Raw genomic sequence first — 27,078 nt, 5'->3', positions numbered from 1 at the left:
CAACCAAACTGGCTTAAATCTTCCCTCCATTAGAAAAAATAAAAATAAAATTAATTGTGATTAAAGTAATATAGCATTGAGGTCCTAGTTCAACTTTTAAAAAACATGTGAGATTCTTCTTCCCTTAAACATTACCTCATAGTAAATTTTAGTATTTCCACCTCTATGTCACTGTATTTTAAACACTCTATTTGACCTATTTCTTCAGTCCCCTTTATTGTGGCAGAAGCAACAAGTTTGTCAAGCAGTCATCCCATATGCAGACATACAAACACCATGATATTTGGACAAAGTAGTCAGTCAATGAGAACTTCCAGCACTACTCAGGTCTCTCTAATACCACCATGTAATTGCCAAAAGAAAAACTATAAAACATAGCATAAGAAAGTAGTAAAAGAAATCTGTTGAGGTAGTTCTGGAGCATCTTTCTGTCTTTTAACTTTCATCTGTATTTCACATTACATTACATTAAACTGTAGAAGCACAGGTCAAGATTGAGTTTTTAGCCTGGTGCTTTAATCACAGTTCTGGTAAGAAACAGTCATTGAATTGAACTGTTTACAATCTAAAGCCTTAACTCTACAAACATTTGTATACCTACTTTACTTAACTTACAGCAAAAAAACTACTGAAATCAGATGAAGTAGAATTCACCTTGTATATAACTCTTCACAGGATGAAGACCTGTGAAAAAAATTACGATACTAAAAATGGTCAAAAGACATGCAGCACACACAAAGAATATAGTTTCTGGTAGTGTATCACTTGACACATGTTGCATAGTGTATAAATAATGTATGTCCATGACCACAGTAACATATTACATGCAGCCTCCCTTGAAATTCACATTATTGAGCAAAGTGATACATACAAAGCTAAAGGAGCACTGGTATTGACAACTACCACTCACCACCAAGGAGAAAAAGAAACCATACAGACCTGTTACAATTTCAATGAAAGCAGAAGCTCCTTCAATATTGCCTTGTAGTCTTCGCAGAGTGAAATTATAAATGCCACCAGGAGTCAGATTTGTAACACTGAAGTTAGACACTGCTGCTGGAATCCTAAATTTGTTTATAAAGGTGTTGTTTGATAATGATGCTTTATAAGAAGTGAAGTTAGTCTTGGTTGGATTCCACATTAAAGTTGCAGATGAAGTATTTACCATTTTTAATGTGAGACCGCAGATCCCAGCTGGTTCTACAGTAAATTCATTCAGATAATTAGATAAAATTTTAACATATATAAGTAGTGATTTTATTCAATTAAATGTTTTCTAACATGCTTCACAGAAAAGAAGATTTAAAAAAAATTGTTCATCAGTTCACTTAGGGACACAGTAAGTTGCATAGATACAGTGATCAATAATTTTTTCATTGTTAATTATTTGGTTTGGTTATATGAAGACTTATAAAATAGCAGATATTTATTTACAAATAGCATCTCTATTAGTATGAGAAGTATAGCTGCTGTTAGAAAATAAATGTTTGTAGCCCTCCTAAAAAAAAAAAAAAGAACCTTCCATGATTATTATATTTCCAGAAGCTTTCTTTAAATTTAAAATACTAATTAACATAAACCCATTAAAGGATGGATTATTAAGCATGAAAAAATCCTAAAGGATTGCCATTACAATGATGAGAATACTTTCTGTATGCTCTATCCATATACCGGACTCACCAGCAGCAGTTTTGAAAATAATTGCCAAAGACAAAGGGAGCACCTTCCAGACCAAGATGATGACTATTCTGCTGCATTTTGCATTAAGGAGAATGCAAAAACTAGTTCTGTTTTTTTTGTTGTTGTTTTTTTTTTTTTTTTTTTTTTTTTTTCCTGTGATTCACTGATCTTTGAATAACTAACTGCAGAGCCTCCTTGACAGTTAAGGAGTTCTAGTTCCAACAAGCCACAGAAAACCTATAAAAGGGAGGAGGACTATAACATGCATGTGTATAAAACTGGGGGTTGATTTATATTTTGATTGCACTTTGCTATTCTGTCTCCTTTGGCAGGTCAAAAACAAATGTAAATCTGTTTCTACGGATTTCTGACACATACAAACTCTCCTTTTTCATGCAGTATCATAGGAGCATTGGAAAACATTTGCTCACAGATAGAAAATGAGTGCAAGATTCAGGGTTAATACTCTGGACCTTGTTATGGAATCTGATGCACAATTTCTCTTCTCACTTTTTTAAGTCTTCTGTGGTCTTGTACTGGAGCAATCGTCAAATCCACTACAGGGTTGTAAGAATTTACCAGATGCAGAAACAATTGTAAACAAAATGCAAAGTATTTTTTAAAGTATAGGATGATATTCTGGCAGTATTTATTCCTGATAGAGCTGTATTTGAGAGTCCACTTCCACTTCTTTTTTTTTCAAATGGGTATCTACAGCTATGTCTAGACTTTAAATTCAACCTACTGCATTACAGACAAGGCTCCTGCTTAAGCAACTACCACAAGAGGAGAATTTTTCCCCCATAGTTAAACTTAATTTTGAACTCTGACCCTTTTGAGTCACCTACATACAATGATTTAAATGCCTCTGCATCCACATTTACCGTTATTCAAAAAGCATGAAAAAGGCTATGAGGTGTCCTTACTTGTGATGACACTTCTCTCCACAGCCACAGACAAATCCAAGCCTTTAACTGTCCTTAACTGAAACAAGTATTCCATCCCAGGGGACAGATTTTTCACTACAGCTCTGCTATCATAAACAGTGGTAGTAAGCAACTTTTCATTATTCATCAGACAATATGAAACCTATGGAAGAAGAGTAATTTTTAAATCCAATATAATTAAGTATAATATATGTTATTATACTTGAATATATGTATACACTTGTATTATTACATAAACAACTATTATCTATTAAATAAGTAATTATAAGTTAAAAAATATATAATCATCAGTAATTTCTTATGTCATTTATTATTTCACTTCATAAAATTAGTGTTTAGCAATTCCAATTACCTGTTTATATAAAAATATTTACAATACCCCCAAATACTTTAAAGACAAAAAAACCACCACCACCACCACCAAAGAAAACAGAAATATGGCTTAAATTTTGTGTTATGTTCCACAACACTGACTCACTACTTACTCAAGATTCCTTAATAGTTATGACCTAAAGCAGTGACCTCAATGTTTAAAAATTGGTGAGGAAGGTGAAGTTAAGTCAAGGCTTACAAGGCTTTGCTCTTGGAGGGAGGATAATAAAGTGTACTCTGCTCAGTCATACAGCTGTACTAATAGGCTGTGCAATTAACTACAGGATAGAATAAGAACAGTCACTGGGTAAAAGAGCAGCCCACGGATTAATCAACACGATTCAATCCATAGTTTTCTATACTGAAATTTAGAAAGACACCTCAAAAATCTTAGTACCTTTCTGGCAAAAAAATAACAATAAAAAAATAAGCAAACAAAAAATAAAAACTGTGCATTGGTCGTAGCTGAGATCCTGAAAAGAGCCCCAAAGAATCAGTCAGTCAGCTCTGTTCACTGGGATACCTTAAAAACTCACTGCTTTGAACCACTGAAGAGAATAAAAGTGTTGCAAGTGTTTTCACTGTTTTCACATTTGCACTAGTGGAAAGCAAGATGCACACTGTGTCTGTCCTGCAGAGGAGGGCTCTAGACAAACATTTCCAGCACTCATACATGCGTAGATTTCTCAGCCATGGCAGACTGTACTGAGAGATCAAGAAGATCTGCAGCTGCTCACACCAGTGTGTACTGTCCTGTCACCAAAAGAGGGAAGTGATAGTGATCTGAAAGGACTTTGGTTCAGTTGCTGTTGATTTGGGGAGGAATGATGCAGTTCCCCTTGGTATCTACATGTTGTACCAGCACAGCACCTGTTAATGCATACGAAATCTTGGAGACTGACATCAACTCATTAGAATTATGACACTGAAAAATGCTAGAAGCAAAAGGTATAAATTAAAGATTTACATCTAGCATAAACAAGTTAGGAAAGAACCTTTTGTGTACTCTTCACTCCACAAACTACAATATATTGCTTAGAAAGTTGGTGAGCTGGGATAATAAATTTTAAATGACTAGGAAAATGATCCCTTTTATTCTGGTGCAACTTACTAATCAACCAGTCTACTGAAGCCTTCCTCATTAAAGATTTATAGACAAGCTCATTTATTCAGATAAAGCACTGTGCAATGTGGCTGCTTGCTCTAGAGATACCAATACCAAACAATAATACTGTGCCATAAAGATCAATATTACAGATGACAATTACTTTCCACAAGATGGTAAAAATAACCTGACTACATGCAAAAGTATATCTGAACTGGTTCACAACACAAACAAGAGAATTAAATTAAATTTTGAAATTTGTAAAAGTACTCCAGGCTACATTAGCAAATGGTGCTGTGGCAGATTAAGTAGCTAGTCTTACTCATTCAGATCAATGCAGCAGTACACTAATGAAGAGAGAAGAAACACTAAGAAACTATAGTAAGAATACTCAGATTTCAAGTTTTAGGTAAGGATATAATAGGTGTCAGGGGAAGGGGGGGAATTAGACACTGTAATATTTTGGAATAAACTATCTAAGACCATTACAGCAAAGTCCTTTGCCACATGGTAGTGCTACAAAATAAAGAATATCCTAGTCAGTGAGTCAAGGGTACAGGGCTACACCTTGAATTCTTTATTGATTCAAATGAAACATCTAAAGAACAGTAGAACAGTCTACTATTGAAGAGGTTTTTTTGACCATATGACCGTGTTCAAAAAGTGACTGCAAATGGCAAAGGACATACAAGACAGACTGCAAAAGACAGGATACAAAAGAGCCTGGTTGAACGTCTCAGTGAAACGTGATCCACAAACTAAGTGTGTGGATGTCATAGTGGATTGTTTCTGACCAGAGGACCAGTAGAACAGAAACTACTCTAGATTTTGTGCTAACTGTTGCAAAGGATATGGTTCAAAATACAAATGGTGAACAGCATTGTATTACTAACGCTGAAATATTAAACTTATCTTATCTGATAGAATAAAAAATGTCTAGCACATTTAAATAGAAAAGGGAAAATAATCAAAGAAATTTAAAGAAAATCATTATGAGCAGTTAAGTCTGCAAATGTTCATCATATTAAAAACAAACAAACAAAAACATTAAAATGCTACTTTAAAAGTTCATATATATAATAACACACCAACAGCTTGCAGAGGGCATGTAGAAATTCCCAAGGTATATGAACAGTATAGAGGATTACTTCAAGAAAAGTTGTCCTTAAAAAGCAGAGATTGTGCTCAAACAAGAAAAATAAGAACTACTAACTTGTCTAATTCATGCAAGCTAACCTAAGAAGCACAGGGAAGGGCAAGGCAGAGCAGAAACACGGGTCAGCAGGCCAAAAGAGTCAGAAAAGCAAATTAAAAATGGCGTAAGAATTAATGAAAACAGTAATTTAGAAATTAAGCTTCAAATTGAATTAGATGATCTATAATTAAATTGGATGATCTTTAAGGTCCCATCTAACCTGAACCATTCAATGTTTCTATGATTCTATGGGGCTGCTACTAGCTGACAAAAATGCAGAGGAAGCACTCAGTAAAGACAAGCCCATATAAGAAATTGTAACTGAATTTTTTAGATGGTCAATGATTTTCTCACACAAGAACCATTATCAAGTATAAGTTTAACTCAAATTCTGTTGTTGAAAATTGAAATGTCCACTGAAGAGATTTGAAAAAGAGTTTGACAGTATTCATAAGAGAAGTAATTGCCAAGGGAAGGTATAGAAAGAAAAACCAGAAAACACCATTATACTTTTGATAACACCATTCCGCATCCACATTCTAAGTGAAAGTCCAGTCTCAAGAAAGCTATTCAAAGACAAAGAAAAATCTTACATGAACTGTAGAATGACATCCACATAAGAATGGTGCACAAAAGACAATTGAGAAATTAAAGCCTATAAAATAATGAAAGGGATGGATATGGTGAATGTAGTAGTCCTAGCTATTTCTTAAACCACACAAAGGAAAAGAATACCCACATTAAAATAAAAAGTGTACAGTTTCAAATAGGGTGTAATGAAATTGTGTAGTATGAACAACTAAACAATTTCAGGAAAGGTAGTCACTGTTTTTCTCATGTATGTTCAGATTTAACCTGTAACTCAGGAAATCCCTAAATTATTTAGTGCTTAAGGCTGGGAAGGCCCAGGAGGTATTAAATATTGGCAATTTTGTCTTGTAAATTGCTACATTAAGAAAAAAAATCAAAATGTTTTACTCTAGAACTTTCAAAACAACACATTTAGATCCTTGTATATAAAAGGAAACTTTTATTTTGCAGTTTAATTTGTATTACAAATTCACAAAGCTAAGAAAATAAGTTATTGCATTACAACTGCATTTAACCTTCAATTTGTAATTTTCTTCACTGTTGCACATAGCTGAAAAATCATTTTGAAAGCTTTTAAAAGTTTAATTTTATAATCTTTTAGAAAACTGTTATGCAATATGAAATATGTATTTAGCTGACCTTCTCTAGAAATGGTATTCGCCCACGTAGTTTCATGGTTTATAAAGACAAATAATTATTGTTGGGTTTGCAGTACCTGCAGTATAATAACTTCATTGAGAAATTTAAAAATACGTAAAAGATGGAATTGTTCCCATTCTTATCTCACCTGAAACATATCAAATCCTCCTCTTGGCAGTTTCCAAGACAAATAGACTGTATTTTCTTCTTGCCCAAACACCTGTAAATCTGATGGTGGATCAGGATCTGAGGTAAATATAGGAGAAGATGCAAAATTTAGTATCAAGATATTCTATACTAATTTGAAGGAAATTAACATCTACAGAAGACTCTGCTGTAATTCATTATTTCATAGTTCGATGCAGTTACAGATTTCATTTTGTACTTAAGAAAAATCTGAAAAATTCAATTCATGTCTACATATTAGCAACAGAATCCAAAATAAAAGCAATGTTTGTAAATTTTATAGAAAAGGTGTATCATCCTAATAATATACTGTTTCATCTATTGGCATATTCCCATTGAACACAAAGGAAACTTATTTGTGTTTAAAAAGCTTTTATTTATTTATAACTTTCAAGGATGTTTAGCTTGAAAAGAAAGATGTTACTCCATGCATTGATTCGATTGATTTGAATAAAATCATGCATTGATTTAATAAGAAATAGCTTTTCTTAGACAATAAATTAAAATGTAACAACCCTACATATCTGATATCACTAAAAGTTATTAATAAACTGTGAACGTACAGGTGCTAATCTTGAGGATGGTGGGACGACTTCTTTTTAGTCCATTGGTTGTCACAATACTGATTAAGAAATCAGTGCCTGGCTGAAGACTCTCAAATTTGTACATTCTACAAAAAACAAAATGAAAAGATACTGTGTTCTTTAGGATTTTTAAATACACATCTTCATAAGTTTAATTCAGCATTATGAATATTATTTATACATGATGTGTGGATATACATGCATATGCTGTCAGTCAACAAATTATTTTAGTGTGATACAACTATCTTAGAATGATAAAATCTTAATTAGAATGCATCACTCCATGATAGCAAGTTCAAGTACTAGGAATTCTTAAAAGATTAAATTAAACATCTAGAACGACACACAGGTTCTATAGGCATTCACTTCAATGCAGTATTCTTTGCAGTTCTTCTTTGTACAGAGATATCATATGAGAAGTCATTTGTTAAACAATGCAATTATTAAAATCGTCTTTTTTCACATGGGTATAGTAATGTATATTAACTGAAACATCAAACATAAATCCCATGTAAATAACTCTGCAGACTACTTATTTTAGATATACTGTGCAACATCTATTTTCAGTTCATGTTAGTTATTTTTTATATGGTTGAATATTAAAATGTTATCCTCATACCTTACACCAGAAGATAACATTTTCTCTTTGTTGAAGATCTTGCTGTTTATTGAAAGAACATATCCATCAAATCTGTTTTGGGCTGGTGGCCAAGTAACAGTTATTGATTCAGAGTCTCTGCTATAGTTCAGATATTTAACTGCATTTGGTACTGTGTAACAATAAAACAAAACATTATTTTTAAAGTACATTTTAGATATATTACTCTATAGCAGGACTTATTTCAACAGACTGATGAAAACCCCCCAAAAATGATGTCATGTCCTTTTTTATCTAAAGCACACACAGAATAATGCAACTGCAGAAACGTGCATAGGGACTTTCAATACCACCAGATCCAAAGCAAAACTGATTGCTTCACTTTAATGCTGCTTAGTGTAGTTTGAACATCACTGATGTGAAGTTCCTCAAAACCCAACAATTTCTCAGAAGAAATGTCAGCACAAGGGCTAACATACTGAGCCAAGACCTAAGTATCTTGTATTCAGTGGTGGCCAAAAGCAGACGTCTACAGAAAAGCAACTCTTACACATAACGATAATCATCTTCAATAACTTCCCAAGCTACCATCTCCTACTGTGTAGCTGAATGATTTCCTGAGCCAAACCACAATCATAACACAAAATGTCCTCTGGCCAAGAGTTCTGCAAGTTATCTACAAATTTAATAAACAACCATTTCCTTTTCCTTGGTTTCTATTTGCTTTCTTCCATTTCACTTCAAGTCCTTAATTCTGGTAAAGGAAATGTCCATGAATTAGTTCTTATTCTCTCCGTAATTATCCTTCCATGTCTTATCCTCTCACAAATGATTTTACAGACAACTACCCTTGTTCCTGTATCAGTTTTAGCCAATGGTTTCTTGAAAGCAAAACATTATGTATCTTTGATCACACTTGCTGCCTTCCTATGAACCTTTCTTGATCTACTGTACTAACTTTTTCAGATTAGGGACAAGCTAGAGGAAAATCTATCATATGGGATCCAACAGCCAGAGAGATGTGAAGCTACTGCTGCAGCTCTCCAGGTCCAACCAGGCACATGCATACAGGGCACACATGCACCATGTATACATTTTTGGCCAGCTACACTGATCACAGCCACTCAGAGCACTCACATGAACACAGACAGCACTAATGGCCTCATCCTGTCTCTCCCGCTGACTGGGAATGGATGTCCATTAGTGAGAATACTTACGTACAGATGTACAAGGTGTGTGCCTCCAGCAGCTGGGCTCAAACACTCAGTCTGCCCAGTAGCTGCCCCTGGAGCCCAGTCTCCTCAGCTGCTAGCACCAAGACACCCAAGGTCACAGCCCCACTCTTAGCTGGACCATCACACCCACTCACACCCACACAGCTGGCCAGGATTTCCCAGGTCCCAAGAGCCGACCACCCACCCTCGCACCCTCAGAAAAGCGCAGATGCTCTCACAGCTGGAGCCGGCCCTGAGAGACCCACTCACCACCTTGCTCCCAGCACACTTCGCATACACCCCGCCTCATCCAGCATGATCAGCAGCAGCAGCCACATATTCACTTGCACGCTCACCCTCACACCACTCACTGGCACCACAGACCAGTGGTCTGACCCCAGCTGCTGCGCTCCCACCCCAGTACACACACATGTACACGGAATGGGGAGACCCTACCCAGAAAGGGTTAGAAACAGCATAGCCAGCCAAGCTACTGCCACTGACCAGCAAATTCTTGCCACTAGCCAGCAAATCATTTCCATATGACTAATTGTTTTTACCCCGTTAACCCTCTAATTTCTACATTTGCTCCTCCCCTTTGGTTCCTCCCCTAAACATTCCATATTAAGTCCTGTGCAGTCCTGAGCTGCTTTTCCCCTGCACACCATCACATGTCCTACACCCCTAGGCAGCAACCTCTCATAGTCCAAAAGCTGATCTGGATAGCTGCTCTCCATGACTTGTCTTGATGGGCTCTGTGCCTGGGCAATGGGGCCGAGGCTCTCTTTGGACAGCTCTGGGAAAGGCCTTGACAGGGTTTGTGTTCTTCAGGAATCCTTAATTTGGGTTTCTACCTGGCAGTGTACTCCTCTGGGCTTGTGGAGTTTGGCCTTTGATGGGCTGGTGGCTCCTAGATGGGCCTAAAGTAGCCTGGCAAGCAATTATTTGGGCTCCCACTCCTGCCATTGTCTTTCTCTCAACTCTGCTGTGGTTGTGCAGACAAGCTTTTAGCATGTCCTAACAGGACCAGAACTGCACAGTGTGTTCAGAAGGCAAGAGTACTTGGATTTCAACAAGACAACTCTGTGATGTTTTCTGTTTTGTTTTATAATCTCTCCTATCAACTCCTCATCACCTTAGATGCATTTAGTCTGCTGCTGTGCTAATGCTAATTTTTCATCCATCCTATTCTCAAGATAGATATGCAACTGAAGGAAGACTCAAGCAGCAAGGAGAATGACAATGGGACTTATTAACATCGGAGAACTAAAACAGAACTGTGCTTCTGAGAAGCATATGTCCTAACCTAAAGTAAAAATAAATGTAGAAAGCCCCATATTTAGTCCTGATGTAAGGGGAGGCCAATGAGACAATATCAGAAAACTGATTTGATTATGAACATGTAACTGTGTTCAAACTCAGCAGTGAAGTGAAAAATCAAATATTAATCAGAAATCTATTGAAAAAGACTTTTTTTTTTTTTTTTTTTTTTTTTTTTAATGCTGGGAGACAGACCGTCTGGAGGTACCACTTGTACACCTGGAGCATCCATGTGCTTGAGTCATGTTAAAATCAGAAGTTCATTGTACACTATAACCATATTCAAATGCATTCACTTTCAAAGGACAGTCAAAGAATATGTAACAATGAAAGAGAATAAGGAAGAAACGATGAAAATTATTTATTTACTTTTCTGTACTTGAAACAAAAATAAAATTCCAGGAACTGTAAAAGAAAAGAGGTATAGATAGAGGAAAGCAATGCTAAATATAACGACACAGGTCTCACCTGTTTCTATTTCCTTTGTGACAAAAATGCTGTCTCTGAAACCTTCCTTTTCTGTTCGAATTGTAAAATTGTACAGCTTACCAGGAATAAGGTCGGAAAATGTTGCTGTTTCTTGCCTGACCTTCTGGACCTACAAAGCCAAGTAAAGCCTTCACAGGACTGCTTGCAAAATTTGCTTTTATTATGTTAATTACACCTCCACCTATTTTAGTGGGTGACATAGCTTTTAACTTAACCTCTGATTACTTTATGTAAGACTTCAAAAAATGTAACTGTATTGTCTATGCACAAGTGGCCATTTAAAAAGCATACCCTGAAAGCACTTGCACAATTTGTACATGTGACTTCATATTGCTGAAAATCTCCATCAGCACGGTCCCAAGCAATTTCTATTGAAGTGTCTGTAACATTACCTTCTCGTACATTGAGTGGAGCTGCCAGACCTACAGAAAAAAAAAAAATAAAATCCATTACTGTTCAATCCAACACTTTTTGTGTTTCATATGGTGACATAAAAGTGAAGACAATCAGTAACAGATTCAGACAAGTAGAGGGCAAAATCTGATCTTGGACATGCAAACACAGAGACGTTCCAAAACAGAAAAATGGAGAAAGAGCAAGGAGATAACTACTCAAAAAAATTGCTTTCCTGCCTATCTTAAAATCACATGGGGCTAAACATGCCGGTACTCCTAGGCAGGAAAATCCTCCAGAATGAAGTTAATCCCTCCAATACTACTGCAATAATGCTCACAGTTGACAGAAAGATCAGCAAAACTGGGTAGACCAGGCAAAGCAAATACTCTTTATCCCTAATTAGTATAGCTTTGTATAATATATTACAGATCACATTACAGAGGAGCTTCTACTTTTGTCTGCTTTTCTTTCATCCCATCCCAGCTGTTTCTGGCTGGAATGTACAAAATTTACACATTTTCTAAGAGAAACTCAGATTTTTTCTTTCTTCCAAGTTTTTGGGGGCACAGGAGGGACAGATAAAAACTGTTTTCTAAGGAAAGGTCATGCTAAGTTTAGGGATTGCTCTCACACAAGCAATCAAAACCCAATCTTTATTAAAACTATATTTTAAGAAAAATCAGTTTTCAAGGTTTTCACTATTTGGTAAATAATTTTTCTTTTTCCCCCTCATTCTCTTCTTTCTTATTTGCTTCTTTTATCCTATATCAGTGGCTCCTTTTATAATACTTCCACTCTAAGTAGAAAAGGATTGCAGATGATAATGGTAAAACAGGAAAAGAAAAAGTCCTGGAATTACAATTATCATAAAAAAATATAAAAGTCAAAACACAGAATTTCAGTAGATATTTTAAAGAATTTTTAAGTCCTTATTAAAATTCTTTGATAGAAGTCCCCTTCCCATAATACGTTTTAATGTTTTTGTTTGATGTTGAATTTATTATCTTGAAACTTGGGTAGTTCAGGTCTATTCTTACTTGCTTAAAAATGCAGTGGGAGTAATGAGGTTATTAATTTCAAGAGACAGAAGCAACTCCATTGATGTTGATTGCCTTGGCTAAAATAAATGGTCAAACAAGGTCTTGTTTCCCCACAACAATCTAATACCGACTGAATTCCTGAAATACTTGCTATACATTTTATAGACGTGATATAAAAAGCAGAGTTTAGAAAGTTTAGTAATGACAAGGGATAGTTATAGTTTTGTTTAGAAAACAGCTAGTGTTATTATAATTATTAATCTCTTACACAAATATATCAGGGTGATTTTTAAATAACCTGTCTTTTCTACTGTACTGAAATAAAAATAGAGAATAGAAATCAGAATTTAATATTGTGCAATTTTATAGGAATCAACTTAAAATACTCACATGTTTTTACACCAGTTACATGGTAAAAGGAGCTCAACATTTTTCCACTTTTTGTGGAGACACAGAAATCATATTCTGTTCCTGGAGTAAGGTTTTCAATTGTTATTTTACCATCACGTTTCAAAATGAACGTTGCATTAGGCCCTCCATTAGTTGTAACATATATGCCATCAAATACTCCAATATCAGGCATGCGTACAAATAATACCACAGCATTGCTATAAAGCACATAAGGAACTACAATTTGAACTGGCTTTGGCTCTAAAAGAAGAAAATAAAATTGCAACACGTTAAAATTTGCTGAAAATATTGAAAAGCACACAACAAATCAGAAACATCTGCCCTGAAACTATGCTTGCATGGTGCAAGTGAATAGATATCATAATAAAACATGTTGTTGCTCAGAAACAATAAACAACCTGATTTTTTTTAGGTGTTTATTACTTGAATGCTGAAACACTTGGCAAGTGATTTAGCATTGAAGCAAGTTAGGCTTCCAAAGGTGAATTACCTTTTCAAACTCAGCTGCACCAAGAAGGTAAGTCAGTAAAGATAGGTGAAACAATACACAGAAACGTATATGTGGACATAGAATTAAGCATAGAGAATGAGATATGTTTGATGGATGCAATATTGACCTGCTCATTTTTCTTCCCATACAGCTGGTTCTTAGAGCTGTGAAAAATCCCATTTGCACTTTTCTGTCATCTATGTCCTGAATGAGGTATTAAATCTAATGCTATATATATATATATATATATATAAAAAAAAAAAAAAAAAAAAAAAACTCAAAAGACTAAGCCAGCTACACCCCAGAACAGAAAATGACAACATGGCATTTTATGTCTATAATCTGACAGCTGCAACCTTTACATATCACATATATATCATGACTGAATCCTGTCCATTTCTTTCACATATACAAATAATAATAATAATGCTCCAAAAGCATCTCAACATCTTGGTAAACTAAGGCTAACACAAAACACCTTTCAATAAATAATTTACAGCTTTTACCTTTGAGCTACTGCTACTTCCAACTCTAAATGTTTTAACAGCACCCTCTCATCTGTAGTAAGGTAATTCTCTCATATTTCACAGAATACCTAATGCTTCTCCACCAAAATATAATAATAATGTTTCAACCATTCTGCTATTTCAGATGAATGATTCACTCAATTTCTTCTGTCAGGGGAAAGAGGATTTCCTGCTCTGGTACTCATCACAGTCAAACAACATTCACTACTACCAATGTTTCCCAAGGCTGCATGTCTTTGAAAGTTAACAGCATCTGCTCTGTCTTTAACTGTTAGGACTGGATGAACATATTTCATATTCTAGTTCGGATCCTCGGCTATTAAGCAAGTCATCTTGATATGCCAAATCTGTTAGACAATAGTAATGACGATAGATTGTTAGACAAAATATGTTAGACAATAGGCTATAATCTGTAGTTTCCAATGTTTAATGATGTCTTACTTAAAGTGCATTGAATAGTCTTCAGTTCACTCATATTTCCATTATTCACACTTGCCACTGCTATTTCATAAGACATTCCAGGTATTAGATGATCAATCTTAAATTCTTCTGTATTGTTTACAAAAAACTTCATAGTTTCACCGATGTCTGCACTAGGTTTCACCTGAATGTAGGATCCCTGACACTCTTGCAACAGCTTCCAGTGAAGAATTACACTCTCTTCTTGTACATCCTCAGGGTAAATAAAAACAGCTATAGGTGGACTGACAGCTTAATCAAAGAAAAAAAATTTCAGTATAAAACCACAGATCAAACATACCAACACTTTACAAACCCTTCCCAACAATGTCTTTTGGTATATATTTTTTCTAAATATCTTATGATTTTATATTTACTAATGCATTTAATTATTCCTTACAGTAGTTTGTAGACAACTACCTCTTACAGACGCTTTTCCTCATAAAACAGTGCCTTATTTTCCAATCATGTTCCACTCCATTGAATATATACAGATAAAAAATATGATGCAACTGGAGTCACAGTATCAATAATTAGAAAAAAAAACACTGATCTGCCTTCACCTACATAAGCTGAGATATCATAGTAATGTCTCTACTTTGCTAAAATTAAATGTATGAACCATAAAGCAGTATTTATCAAATACAATGCCATCGCTTTAGCACATAGAAGTGTGCTGTAAGCAAGCAAATAAATAAGAGAATAGGTACATTTGTTTTTTGAAAGGTTCTGAATGTTAAAATCAGTAAACAGAAAATATAAAATACAATCATCCTGATTTTCCCCCAGTACATACCAAAAAAACTACTCCCTGCAAATGATCTTAAAAATACTTTTATGCCTTGTATTCATGTATTTTCAATTTGAACTGCCTACTGGAAAAAAAATAATAATAATAAGGCAAAAAAAAAAAAAAAGGATACATCACCTGTTGTGATTAATATAGGCTTTTCGTGACAGCTTAGAGTTCCCTTCTCTGCTACGTTCTGTAAATGTATCTGATACTGATGATAAGGTTTTACATTTCCTATAACTATTGAAGTCTTGCTTTTTTCAACTAGTAACTGTTCCCAGACATTGGTTTCAGTATCCAAAACGTTAATAAGGTAATAATGAAAATAAGCACTGGATGAATGCTGTGGAGGCTTCCACTTTAAATGTATTTCTGCAGATGAAACATACGTAGTCTCTAACTTCTGGGAGTGCAATGGCCCTATTGAATAAGATTAGAAATAGAAAACAGGGTAAAAGCTTCTGTTGTCTTTTATCAAGAACAAAGATTTATTTTGTTAAATAAAGCCTGAAAAGCTAACACTACACGCTAATTGACATAAATACAAAATAGTATTAAAGCAAAACAAACAAAGCAACCTTGACAATATGACTAATATTTATATGCAGAGGAATACTCTGTAATTTAGGTTTTCTGAATTGCCCTACTCTTTTATGCAGAACTCACTCTCCTCAGTTAGGCCCTCTCCCTGGTATTTAGACCAGCAATATCATCTCAGAAAAATGGTATATATTACCTAAGTTGGTTGAAACCCTATCCTAATGAATTAAATGGAAAAATCTACAGAATTTCCAAAAGTGTTGAATGCACACACTTTTTATCATTCCTCCTCATCATATGCTTCCTACATCTCTTCCAGCATTTCAGTCCCTAGTCCAATAATCAATAAACTGATCTCTTTTTTCTTGCCTGTACAATCATGTTTCTGTAGATAGCATTTTTGCAGCTGTAAAGCTGATCTCTGACGTAAAACACATACTTGTTTTTGGTAAGAGAAAGCAGAAATATCTTTATGCCATTGTAGAGGCAACTTGCATTACAACACCTAATGAACAGAAAACAAGCCACCTGCCAGAGAGGCAGGTAGGCAGAGAAGTTGGGAGGACTTTCAAGTAGCCCAGAGGGTGAAAAAACAAAATATATCAAAATGTACTGGCTACAAGAAAGGAACAGCTTCTTTCCCCTAAAGAAAACCCTGGATTTTGTTCTGACCTTAAGACAAAGGACTTCTGTCTCATATTTGGATTACCTTTACAAAATTGGCAAAAATTTTAGGGCAGTATGTTTTCTTTAACTTTTGCAAAACAGAACATCTCCCCAGTACTACAGAAACGGAAGCTGAAGAAACTCTGCACCTAAAATTCTCAGGCATCAGATCAGAACTTGTAAATCTCTTAGTTAACAGCTTCTATCTTACTGATTTAAAAAATAATATGCATTTTCTTCCTCACATACATTTAGAGTTAACTGGTTATACATCTGTTGATAAACAATTTTATTTGCAGTTATGTGTGTGTATATATAGGTATATAAGCAATACAAATATTAATTATATAAAATACAAGATACATCACTAAATAATTACATATAAATAATTACATATAAATTACATATAAATAGAACTGTTCAAATCAAAGTACAAAATTATTAGATTGACTATAAAGCTAAGCAAGTTGTAAAATAGATAGCTCTTCTACAGTGTCAGTCTTTGGCAGATTGAACACCTTTAGCATTATATTTGCGTCCATGAAGTAATTTTTCCTTGAAGACATCTCTATTTATTCACCTTTGGATTCGGAAGTATTTTTCATCTTTACCTGCAGGCCCATTTCATTTGACTTCATCCAAATGACAGCTAGCTAGATTTTACTAGAACACAACTTGATTGCTTCATAAATTTTTTCTTACGCCTTACAGCATCACACAGTGGGTCAAAACACAATGTATTTTTAAGCTATAAACTTTGTCCTAATCTTTACTGCAGATATAAGAGGATACCTCTATGTCAACAAAAACTTTTACTTTAGATTGGAAAGTCTGCTACTTTGTTTCCTCAACGTGGCTAAAAAACATCTTACTACTACTCTGACATTTAGCTTTATCTTTATACATCAGTAGGAATTCTGTGACTAAAATCAAAGTAACAATGAGTTTTCAAAATGTACTTCACAGAAGCTGAATTTGCAGATGGCATTCTGCTTGTGGCCACTGAAAGCACCTTACCCTTCCTCATTATTCTCATAAGCAATTTAGCACAAAAGCAAAATGAAGATTTTGGAATCAACTCTACAAGCAGGTGAATCCTGGATTCAGAAGTCATGTTCAAATTTATTTCTAATTTCAGACTAAATAGCAACAAAATGAGTAACACAATCAAGGGAAAAGTATATGATTATGTGGTTCTTACCAGTATCCATTTTTGTAACTTACTTGTTTCTACCTTCAGAATTGGACTTAAGACAGTCTGTGCCCCATTTGGGTTCCTTGCTGCTAGTAAAACCCTGTAGCAAAGGCCAGGAGACAACTGCACGATTTTTGTCTGTGTTGTATTCACAGGCAAGCTCAGAATGTATGGTTTCATATGATCAAAATAGTACTTAATTATGAGTGCAAAGCCTGACTTAAGCCAGATGTCCGTATCACTCCATATAAACACAGCTTCAGTTGTCTTGACATCGTGCACACTAAATGTGAAGTTTTCTGGTACGAGGGGTACTGAAAAAGAACATCAAAAATGAAAAAGTCATTCAAAATCATGAAAACTTTGTTCTTTTTCTGTCTGTATATTCAAAGCCAAATTTAGGGGAGGGGGGTTAAAATAAATGCAAAAGATAGGAAGAAATATAGTTACATTCATATTCACAAATATATGGTAGCTGTATGTAGCAGAAAAATCCTGTGAAGAAATAGTCTGGGCCACTGTGATCTCTCTGAAGAGCATAACAATCCGTTTCATTTTCTGGTATCATCGACAAAGATGAGATACCAGCCTTTAGAAAATAAGGAGATCCATCTGTCCATAACAGCTGACCTTCGTCCTATGAGGAAAAAATGAAGGAAAAAAAATACATATATTTTTACATTACATTAATGAATTATTGAAGCTTTTCTCATTGCAAGTGTATCTCCTAAACATCCAAAATTTACATATTTGATTTCAAAAATTAATTACATGGGAACACTTTGAATGAAAAATATTGCCGTGTAAAATTCTTCCCCCCTCAATTAAAATAAAGTAGTAGATACAACATTTTAATAAAATCAATATAAGGATAATGTAGAGTGTTTGATCATTACAGACAATCCTTTAAAAAATGCTATTTATCATTAATTATTATTAATCATGGATCGATAATTTTCTAAAAATGTTAGTAACGGAAATGAAACAAATTCAGTCAGCTAACAAAAAAGCATAAATTTGGTCTGAAAGCAAAAATAGTTTAGCTTAAACAAAATCCAGGGCTTGATTCACAGTCAGATGGAGAAATGCTACCTTTTCCTTATGGTCCCACATGAAAGTAGCTCAGTAGTTAGGACAATCACTTACACCTAATTCAAAGTCCCTAACGTTTGAAATACTTCCCATTTCTGCAGCAGCATAGTCCATAGACTAGACTGAGATAGTCTGATACTTTGGGAGAAAGATGCCTGCAAAATATGCTCACAGTATTGCAACACAGACCTCCCTCCCTAGTGGGAGGTAGGTTTCAGTCTGCACTCCAGCAGAAAACATTGTTTTCATTTTTCTGAGGAAACCAACCAACCAACCAAACGTGTTGGTTTAGACTAAGCCAGTTTTATCCATTTCTTCTGTTGATTTGAAAGAAATCAAAATGCTGTGAGATCTCTCATTTCCACAAAGTGTGAAGATTTCCTGTGGTAAAAAACTAAATATCTAATTCAGCTTGACTTTTAGAAGTACTTGTGTACAATCTACATCAATGCATATTTTTTCTTATAGTGGTCTTTGAAACCTTTGTAGCTGGGCTTGTAAGAGAAACCTCAGTCTTTGCCAATTTTTTTCACTTTCTAAATCTGAAGACCTCCACAGAGTGTCCGGACAGATGTAAGGACATCATCCAAGTCCTCCCATCTTTCTTAACCAGCACAGGGACCTAAATGACCAGGGTTCCCAAAGTAAATATTTTAATGCAGTTACAAATCCAAATAGGTTTAAAGAAGGAGAAACTGAGAATTCAAATGTTACAGAACTAATATTGCTCACAGTGTTACTAACTTTTATCAGTGTCACAGTGTTCCACAGTTTTCCTAAGGCTGATGAAATCCTGAGTATTTTATAGACTTAACTTTCATTTAATTTCATAGAATATTTAAAGTCCAATGGGTATTGAGAGAAAAATAGTGAAAACAGAAATTTAACTCATTAATGGTTCGAACACCAAACAAAAACATAATTGAATCTGTATTTTTTATCTCATGATTCTAAACAAGTCCCACCATTCCTAATATGTCCTACAATCTTTGAACTCTTAAGGCTCATATTCATGTAATTACAGTTTGCAGTTCTCATAGGATGAGCAAATGACACCAGTGACAGAAGGACTGCAACACACTCATACAGTACTTTAATCATACAGTACCTGAACATGCTAATTAATGACAAATATTTAAGAAGTGCTTGAAAAACACTTTTATAATCATCCCTGCCATTCTTAAAATACGGTGTTCGTCTTGTTCATTAAACTGACTAGACTCCCACGAACTTAAAAATGCATGTCACAATCCATATTAAACAATTGACTAACAGTCAAATTCCAGTCTGGCAATTAACTCTTCCCTGTGTAATAATAATTTTAAAAGAAAAAAAGAAAAGAAAGAAAAAAACCTTAATAGTTTTCCTATCAATCTTCAATAATATGTTTTCATTAGTTATCTATTTTTGTCAGCCTCTTACAAATGCTACCTTATTCCTAAAATACCAAGTTGGTTAAGATTAATATCACTACGCTGTAAAAATTGTAGCAATTCTGAAATCTTATGCATAAAATTATTACATGTAAAATACATATAGTACACGTGCTTCTCTAACAAGGAGAATGCCTCTCTAATTACAAATCTAGACAGGCTTGTGTTTCTAAACACAACTGCAAATTTCTTTTCTACAGAAAGCAGGCTTTCTCTAAACCTTCTGATAATTAGGACAAAAGATGTTTTCACTAAACTGAGTCACAGGAAAACTGAATCCCAGTTTTCTGGCAGAGTGCCTCCATCATTGTCAGAGCTTTCTCACTAATTTTATTTATCATTGTAGCTATTCCCAAATTACACACCACGGTGAGTCATTATGGTCATAATACCAGCAGAGCTGGCGTTAAGAACCCTCATATCACTAACAGGAGGAAATTAAACTTTTAACATGAAATACCTTGCTCCAGTCCCTTCTTCCACTTGCCTATCCAACATCCATACTGAATGGACTCTGCTAAACCAGCAGTCAGTATCTTAGAACTGCACCAAAATTATGAAAGTCAACCCCAGACTTTGATATCCATAGAAAGTAATGGACACAAAGTATAAAATCATATTTTAAAGCCGGTAAAGCAGCACCACCTACAGGCAAAAGAAAATCCCTATGAAGCACTTTAAAAAAAAAAAAAAAAAAGTATTTTTCCCCCCTGCTATGCCATGCTAAATATTTTCAGTATTTCAAATTATGCAGAATTAATGATTCCTCTTACAGCTACTAATAACTACACAAAAAATGACCATTTAAAGCATAACACTTATTTTAAAGAATTAGGTTCTACACATTAAACTTCTCCTGTTTCTATATATAGTAAAGACAAAACAGACTGACCTTTAGGTCATTAAGACCTGTCCATAACATGACTATTTGACTCATTGTCTTAAGATAAGATAAAATAAAACCACGTTCTTCTTCACTCCCTATGTCTACAAGATGTGCCCCTTGTGAAGACATTTCACAGATTTGTTGTGCCATCTTCCATGGCTTACTCTCCTTACTCATTCTATAGCAGCTGCTTTGGAATGCCAGCCACCCCTGGGAACAGGTGCCTGTAGGTGAACAAGAACAGTATTTTCAGGACTTTCTGTACTATTTATGGTAGTGGTATATATATATAATATATTTATATATTTATATATTTATATATTTATATATATATATTTAATCCACATTCATTTGAAGATGATAGCATTTAATTAAATCATGACTACAAAATACAATTATGTATTTTTATATATGGTAATGATAATATATTTTTTAATTATGAATCATACCTCATTCAAAATCCCAAGTGTCTTAAAAATTCTGATTGATTTAATTAAAAGAAAATATAGCTTACTAAGACTTACTAAACCCCACCAAAAAAAAAAAAAAAAAAAAAAAAAGAGAGAGAGAGAGAGAGCCATTATTTTTTATTCTATTCTATTTTTTCATTCTCCATCAGTTTCTGGTTCACTTTTCAAATTAAAAGAATTGAAATTAACAAGTCATTTGTTTCTAATAGTTTTATGAATTTAGGAAAACAATTATTTTGCTGAATTTGAACCTATATCATCCTTTCTTTTGTGTTTCGAATTTTTAAGGTTTTACATTACATTATCTATGTATTGCATTGAAATCAAGTGTACCAGCCTGAGAATCCTACCTCCTTCAAAGCATTTCTTAGAAAATATCACAGGTTGGTTAGCCACACACCAGTGCAAAAACACTGCTTTGAACACTGGCAAAAAGTATTCCAAATCCATACAAAATACAGGAATTTCCTTGCCTTTCATTGGAAGTGTATAACAAATTCAATCAATATCCTCAAGTAATTACAATCCAAACTGTCCTGTGTTTGCAGTCCACTTTCATCTAAACTAGAATCCATTTGACTCTATTTTAGACTGCAAAACATATAGTTAGCTTAAAATATTTGCACATACAAAATTGAATTCTTGCCCCTCAAAAAAGATATTAGTAAGAAATGCCCTTTCCATGTCATTATCATTCAATTTCTTTCTGCTTTCTAGAAATTAAACAATCCACATCTATTAAAATAATGTATAAGTATATATAGACTTTTTGCAGTTTACTATTAACTCTTCTAGAAAACAGGTGGATTTCCTTGGATTCATTGTGACTACAACAAACTAATATATACCTGTTTCAGCTTGAACATCCAGTGATTGAGACACATTTATAAATTCAAGATGTAATTGGTGAAATATAAACTCAAATGTATATAAAGTTGCAGGTATCAAATCACTCCTTACAAAGAATCCATTGTTTTTTTGTATTAAACGAGAAGTATCATTCAGTGAAACTGACACTGAAAAATCTTTGGTCATTGCACTGCAATTAAAAGACACAGTGGTAGCTGTCACAAATGTTTTGATATCTTTTTCTGAAATTCCACCTAGTAGACCAGGAAAAAACAAAAACAAAAACTTGCATTACCACAATACAGTAATTAACCCAAATCTTTAATCCATTATTATTTTTTTTTCTTTTAAGATTTGTGAGAGATAATCACAATAAGTAAAATAAAAAGTATAAAATTATGTCAAAACAGAAAATGTCTTACTGAGCAATTAAGAAAGTTGTGCTCTTTTTTTACTGTGATGCTATGTAAATATATCTGAAGAAATCATAAATATAAGTTAAGTGCATAGATTAAGGATTGCACAAAAGCACACATTTTAATAGAATATTAGTCAAGTAATAGACGTTGATCAAGAACGGTAACACTTTAGGAACATAAACATGAATTCCCTCTAGGTTGCTGAATGTACTATTTCAGCATAGTCAGTGGGTGCTGCAATATTTTCAACTTACTACATATTTTTCCCAATGATGCAAGTTTGTATTCAGATCCTAAACTATTACTCTGAATATGGGCTTCTAATGTGTACATACTTTAGGTAATACTTTAGAACTATTTTAAAGCAATTAACAACATTAAGATTAGAAAGCCCTTTCAATCCAGTTATCAGCAATATTTATCGTCCTAAACAGCTCTACAGGTATAAAAGAAGTTTACAGAATTATTATGCTAACCAAACAAGTTATAGTAAGATTATTCCTTCTACTCTTCATGCTTAAAATCATGCCTCAATGTAAATTTTATAAATAATTCAGTAATCTCAGGATTTCAATTTGTTTTTCTTTAATCTTCTGTATAAGACTAATTATAATTATACTAAAACTGTTTTTGTGTTACACTACTTACGTGTGTTAAATGACTTTACACCTAGGATATGTCCATTTTTTAGAGATTCTATTGTAACATCATATGTCTTGTTTTCCTCCAGCAGAATTGTAGTACTGACTGGCTTTTGTTCAAGTTTAGAAATGTTTCTTACATTCTGTAATTTAAAATAATTTCTAGATAAGGTGAAAGTAATAAAAATAAAATTCATAAATGGTCTAAAGGTTTGATGATAGAATGATGATAAATCAAAAAGGCTTTGAAATGGACATCTGATACTGTGGCATGTCACAACGCTACATTTAAATTGCAAAATAGCCAATGCATTTATAACACAACATTTTAGAGATTGTTCAAGCTATTAAGAAACACCTCCACATGAAAATCCTTATTTTCTTTAAGTTCCAGGACACCTTGTGTGCAAAACAATACCATGCCACAAAGATCTGGGGGTAGTGTTTGTGCCTCTCCTTGAGAAGCTGGAGTCCTCCTTCAAACCAGAGAACGTTGAAGAATTTACATATTCTGAACTTGGAACATATGGCTGTCTATCCTTATTCAACCAGGATACATAAGGGTATTTTAAGTCCCACTGGCTTCAAAAGGACTCTGTAAAAGTTCACATAAAATACATGAATAACAGAATTCAGTATAATTTCTCCAAAGTTTCTCTTTATTTGCCTCTCTATATTGATCTTTAAAAATGCTATTAATTACATATGTACAGCTTAAATACATTTGTAACTACTTCTTGCTTAGATTGATGACATTTACTTTTTGACTGAAAGCATCTGTGAGCTGATAGGTTACAATATAATAGTCCGGATCTTCTCCTTTGGGAAATTCAGTCCACTCCATCAAAGCCACTCTAGCAGGCTTTTTCACTTGATCACAGTCTAGACTCTCTGAGCCCTGCAACAGAAATATGCATGAGTGCAACTTAACAGAACATGCAAAAAAATTACTTTTAATTACTTAGCTGTCTGTATTAACTACTTTTACCTAAAATTTGTCAGCTAGTATTAGATTTTATATGGACCAATATTACCAGCCCTACTATGACACAGAAGGGCTTCATAATTTTTACAAGCTCTGCAGCTACAGGTGGTATTTTTCTTTCTCTCTTCAGAGGTGGCCAAACCATGTCAGCTGGGACTCGAACATGCTCTACTAGAAAGAGAGAAATCTATGATCATTTTAGGAACAAGGCTAGAGAGTTCACTTTCAATGTCCATATTGCAATCACAGTTAATTGTGGAAGGCCTCAGCCCTACTCTCATGTTCCACGGTCAAGAATGTAGTTTAGTGGCATCACTTTCACAACTGCCATACATTGCAGAAAAAGAAAAAGCAACATAAAATTGGTAATGAAATAATTCATCCTACACCTTCTTACCTATCCAATTTAGACATGGCAATACAAATTTCTGAATCACACCTCTAAAATTAGCAGAAACTTGGGCATGTTATGCCAATCCCTACCACATAACAATTATTCAAACATTGTAGTCATTTCTGTCTTTTAAGTCCTTTTAAGTTCCATTTCCATTTTCTTTATGGATTAGGAGGAAAAATAAATGCCATCATTTAGCAATGAACTCAAAATATAGTCAAAAAAAATAACAAACCCACACACTACGAAAAAAAAAAAAAACAAAGCTCGGGATCTTAATGTTCAGTTCATACTTTTTAAAGTATAAAATTTATAAAGTTTATATAGCATTTAACCTCTATAAACTTTATAAGCCCCTTATAAGAGGGTACATACCACTTTGTGGAAGCCCCTGAATTGACATACTAGACTAATACTGATGGCATACACAAAAGTGTTTAAAGATATTAGATGTTTCCAGGAAAGGTAACAGGCTGTTAATTGATGGATGCACAGCTGGCTTCCATTCCTCTGAAATAATCTGGTCAAGACAATACAATCCAAAGGGCAGGCAAATCTGCTTTTAAAGTTAATAAAAGTACTGTGTAATTGCCAATCATTGAATTAAGATATTTTTAATAATTTTCCAGTATTAGGATTATTGTACGCCATTTTTATTATACATACATATTGCTAGACCTAAAACTATCAAAATCTGCAAGTGTACATTGCATTTTTGATTTTACCATATATGATGAGAGGATTAAGAATGCCCCTTTTTCTTGACAACACCTTGCTAGTACATTTTAGGTCCCTGTGCAAAGAATGCAGAAATACAAAAAAAGATCTTAAGTTGACCACAAAGAGCTAAGGTTCAAATCTATCTTTAGGTTAGCTGCATACTAGCTAAACAGGTGTCTTCCTAAGCAGGTGTCTTCCCAGCCTCTTCTGTAGACTATTTCTTGACAAATGACTAAAGCAAGCTTTTCAGTCTGAAAAGGAGACACAAGGGGAAATATAACAGAGGTCTATAAAATCTTAAGTAGTCAGAAGTGAGCAAGGATTGTTTTTTATTTGTCTCTTTCAGTACAAGAAGTGTGAAGGACCAAACATAGCTGGTAGGGATCAGATCCAAATCAAACAAGGCAACCTCATAGGATAGTTAATCTGTGGAACTCTTTGCCAAAGTTTAAAACAAGTACTAAAAGCTTGTATGAGCTTCAGAAGAGGTTGGATTAGTTCATACAAGTAAACTACGCTAAAGCTCAGTAAATGCACTGAAACTACATCCATCTCAAGAAATGGTATTCATATGAGAAGCTGGCAGAACTTCAAAATCACCTTTGCCACAAAACACAGCAAACTAAATGTAAAATAAAGATTACATACACAAAACCTAAACACAGATAAACATGGACAAAACTACTGCAAAGTGTACTACAAAGGGAAGCAGAAAGATAGTAATGTGGTCCTTACATATGCAGTTCTTATATTAATGTTTCTTAAAGCAGTGGACAGAGCATAACCCTGTGTACCAGAACTATCCTGAATTTCCAGCATCACAGTGTCCAAAAGGTTATAAAGCAGCATGAGTTAGTTAAGGACTTGAAGATGCTGGGACCTGTTACTTCTTCTGGGGATCAATGTTACGCCAGAAGCAGCAGACAGCAGAGCAGATTAAGGCTTCCAAAAGAACTTCCAACAAATTGGGAAGAAAGTAGGCTGGAAATATTCAGCAACAATAAATGAGAGCTCCCTTTGATTGTCAGAATGACAAGATAGCAATCCAAATCATCATCCAATTAGCTACCTTCAAAAAAGAGAATTGTTTTCTTACCTGAAATACATATTTTAACAAAAGCAGGAGAAAAATTACTTGATCCATAAAGAAATCTTACAGTCCCAGTGTCTAATTTGTGTTCCAATCACAACATCTTCAAAACAAAGTTGTGTGTGAATATTTACGACATGAGAAAAGTAACGTGCATTTATACTGCACATAGGTTAACTGCAGCCAATGGTGTGCCCTGGATTTGTTCCTGCACTCTGGCCCTGCCTCTTCTTCCATGGCCTGATGCAAAGACTACTGTGATTAGCAAAAGGTTGCCTTTTAACATTAGTGAACTCCAGGTATGCCTGTTGTTTTATTTGTCAATAAAACTCTCTGAGTCAAAAATGTCTTTAAAAAAAAAAAACAAAACAAAAAAAAACTTTTACTACTGATTTAAATCCATTTAAGCCCATAGAAGACTTTACACTTTCTTCAAAAGAAACTATTCTCCATAGTACCTATTTCTAGCAAGTCGTCCCTCTGACAGCACCCAAAATAAGCCCCTAAGTCCTAGAACTGTTTTCAATGGAAGTACCAAGCAGCCCTGCACAACCCTCTCGCAGTACGTTCCTAGGATGTCCAAGAAGAATTAATATAAACATTATAAATCCATGACTACTTCTGTTAAATGTGTTAATCAAAAGACAAGTGTGCACTAATAT

The 27,078-nt window shown here is 34.3% G+C and overlaps 1 protein-coding gene across 1 annotated transcript; it reads right to left on the bottom strand.

Moving 5' to 3' along the window:
• Positions 1 to 488: 488 nt before the first annotated feature.
• On the bottom strand, positions 489 to 26,479 carry LOC118175288 (tenascin-R-like). Its single transcript, XM_035341328.1, has 18 exons — positions 26,062 to 26,479; positions 23,988 to 24,125; positions 23,235 to 23,370; positions 22,167 to 22,421; positions 20,855 to 21,072; positions 17,888 to 18,074; positions 17,467 to 17,751; positions 15,172 to 15,456; positions 14,226 to 14,495; positions 12,747 to 13,007; positions 11,212 to 11,342; positions 10,900 to 11,029; positions 7,919 to 8,069; positions 7,279 to 7,385; positions 6,678 to 6,775; positions 2,607 to 2,769; positions 940 to 1,200; positions 489 to 684 (listed from the first exon to the last, which is right to left on the bottom strand). Exons 1-18 carry the CDS (start codon positions 26,173 to 26,175, stop codon positions 635 to 637), a joined length of 3,240 nt encoding a protein of 1,079 aa, XP_035197219.1. The 5' UTR covers positions 26,176 to 26,479; the 3' UTR covers positions 489 to 634.
• Positions 26,480 to 27,078: the final 599 nt, after the last annotated feature.

This window comes from Oxyura jamaicensis, chromosome 1 (assembly GCF_011077185.1).
Source record: "Oxyura jamaicensis isolate SHBP4307 breed ruddy duck chromosome 1, BPBGC_Ojam_1.0, whole genome shotgun sequence".
Lineage (NCBI taxonomy): Eukaryota > Metazoa > Chordata > Aves > Anseriformes > Anatidae > Oxyura > Oxyura jamaicensis.
The sequence above is the reverse complement of the archived record's forward strand: the minus strand, read 5'-3'. Positions and strand labels throughout refer to the sequence as shown.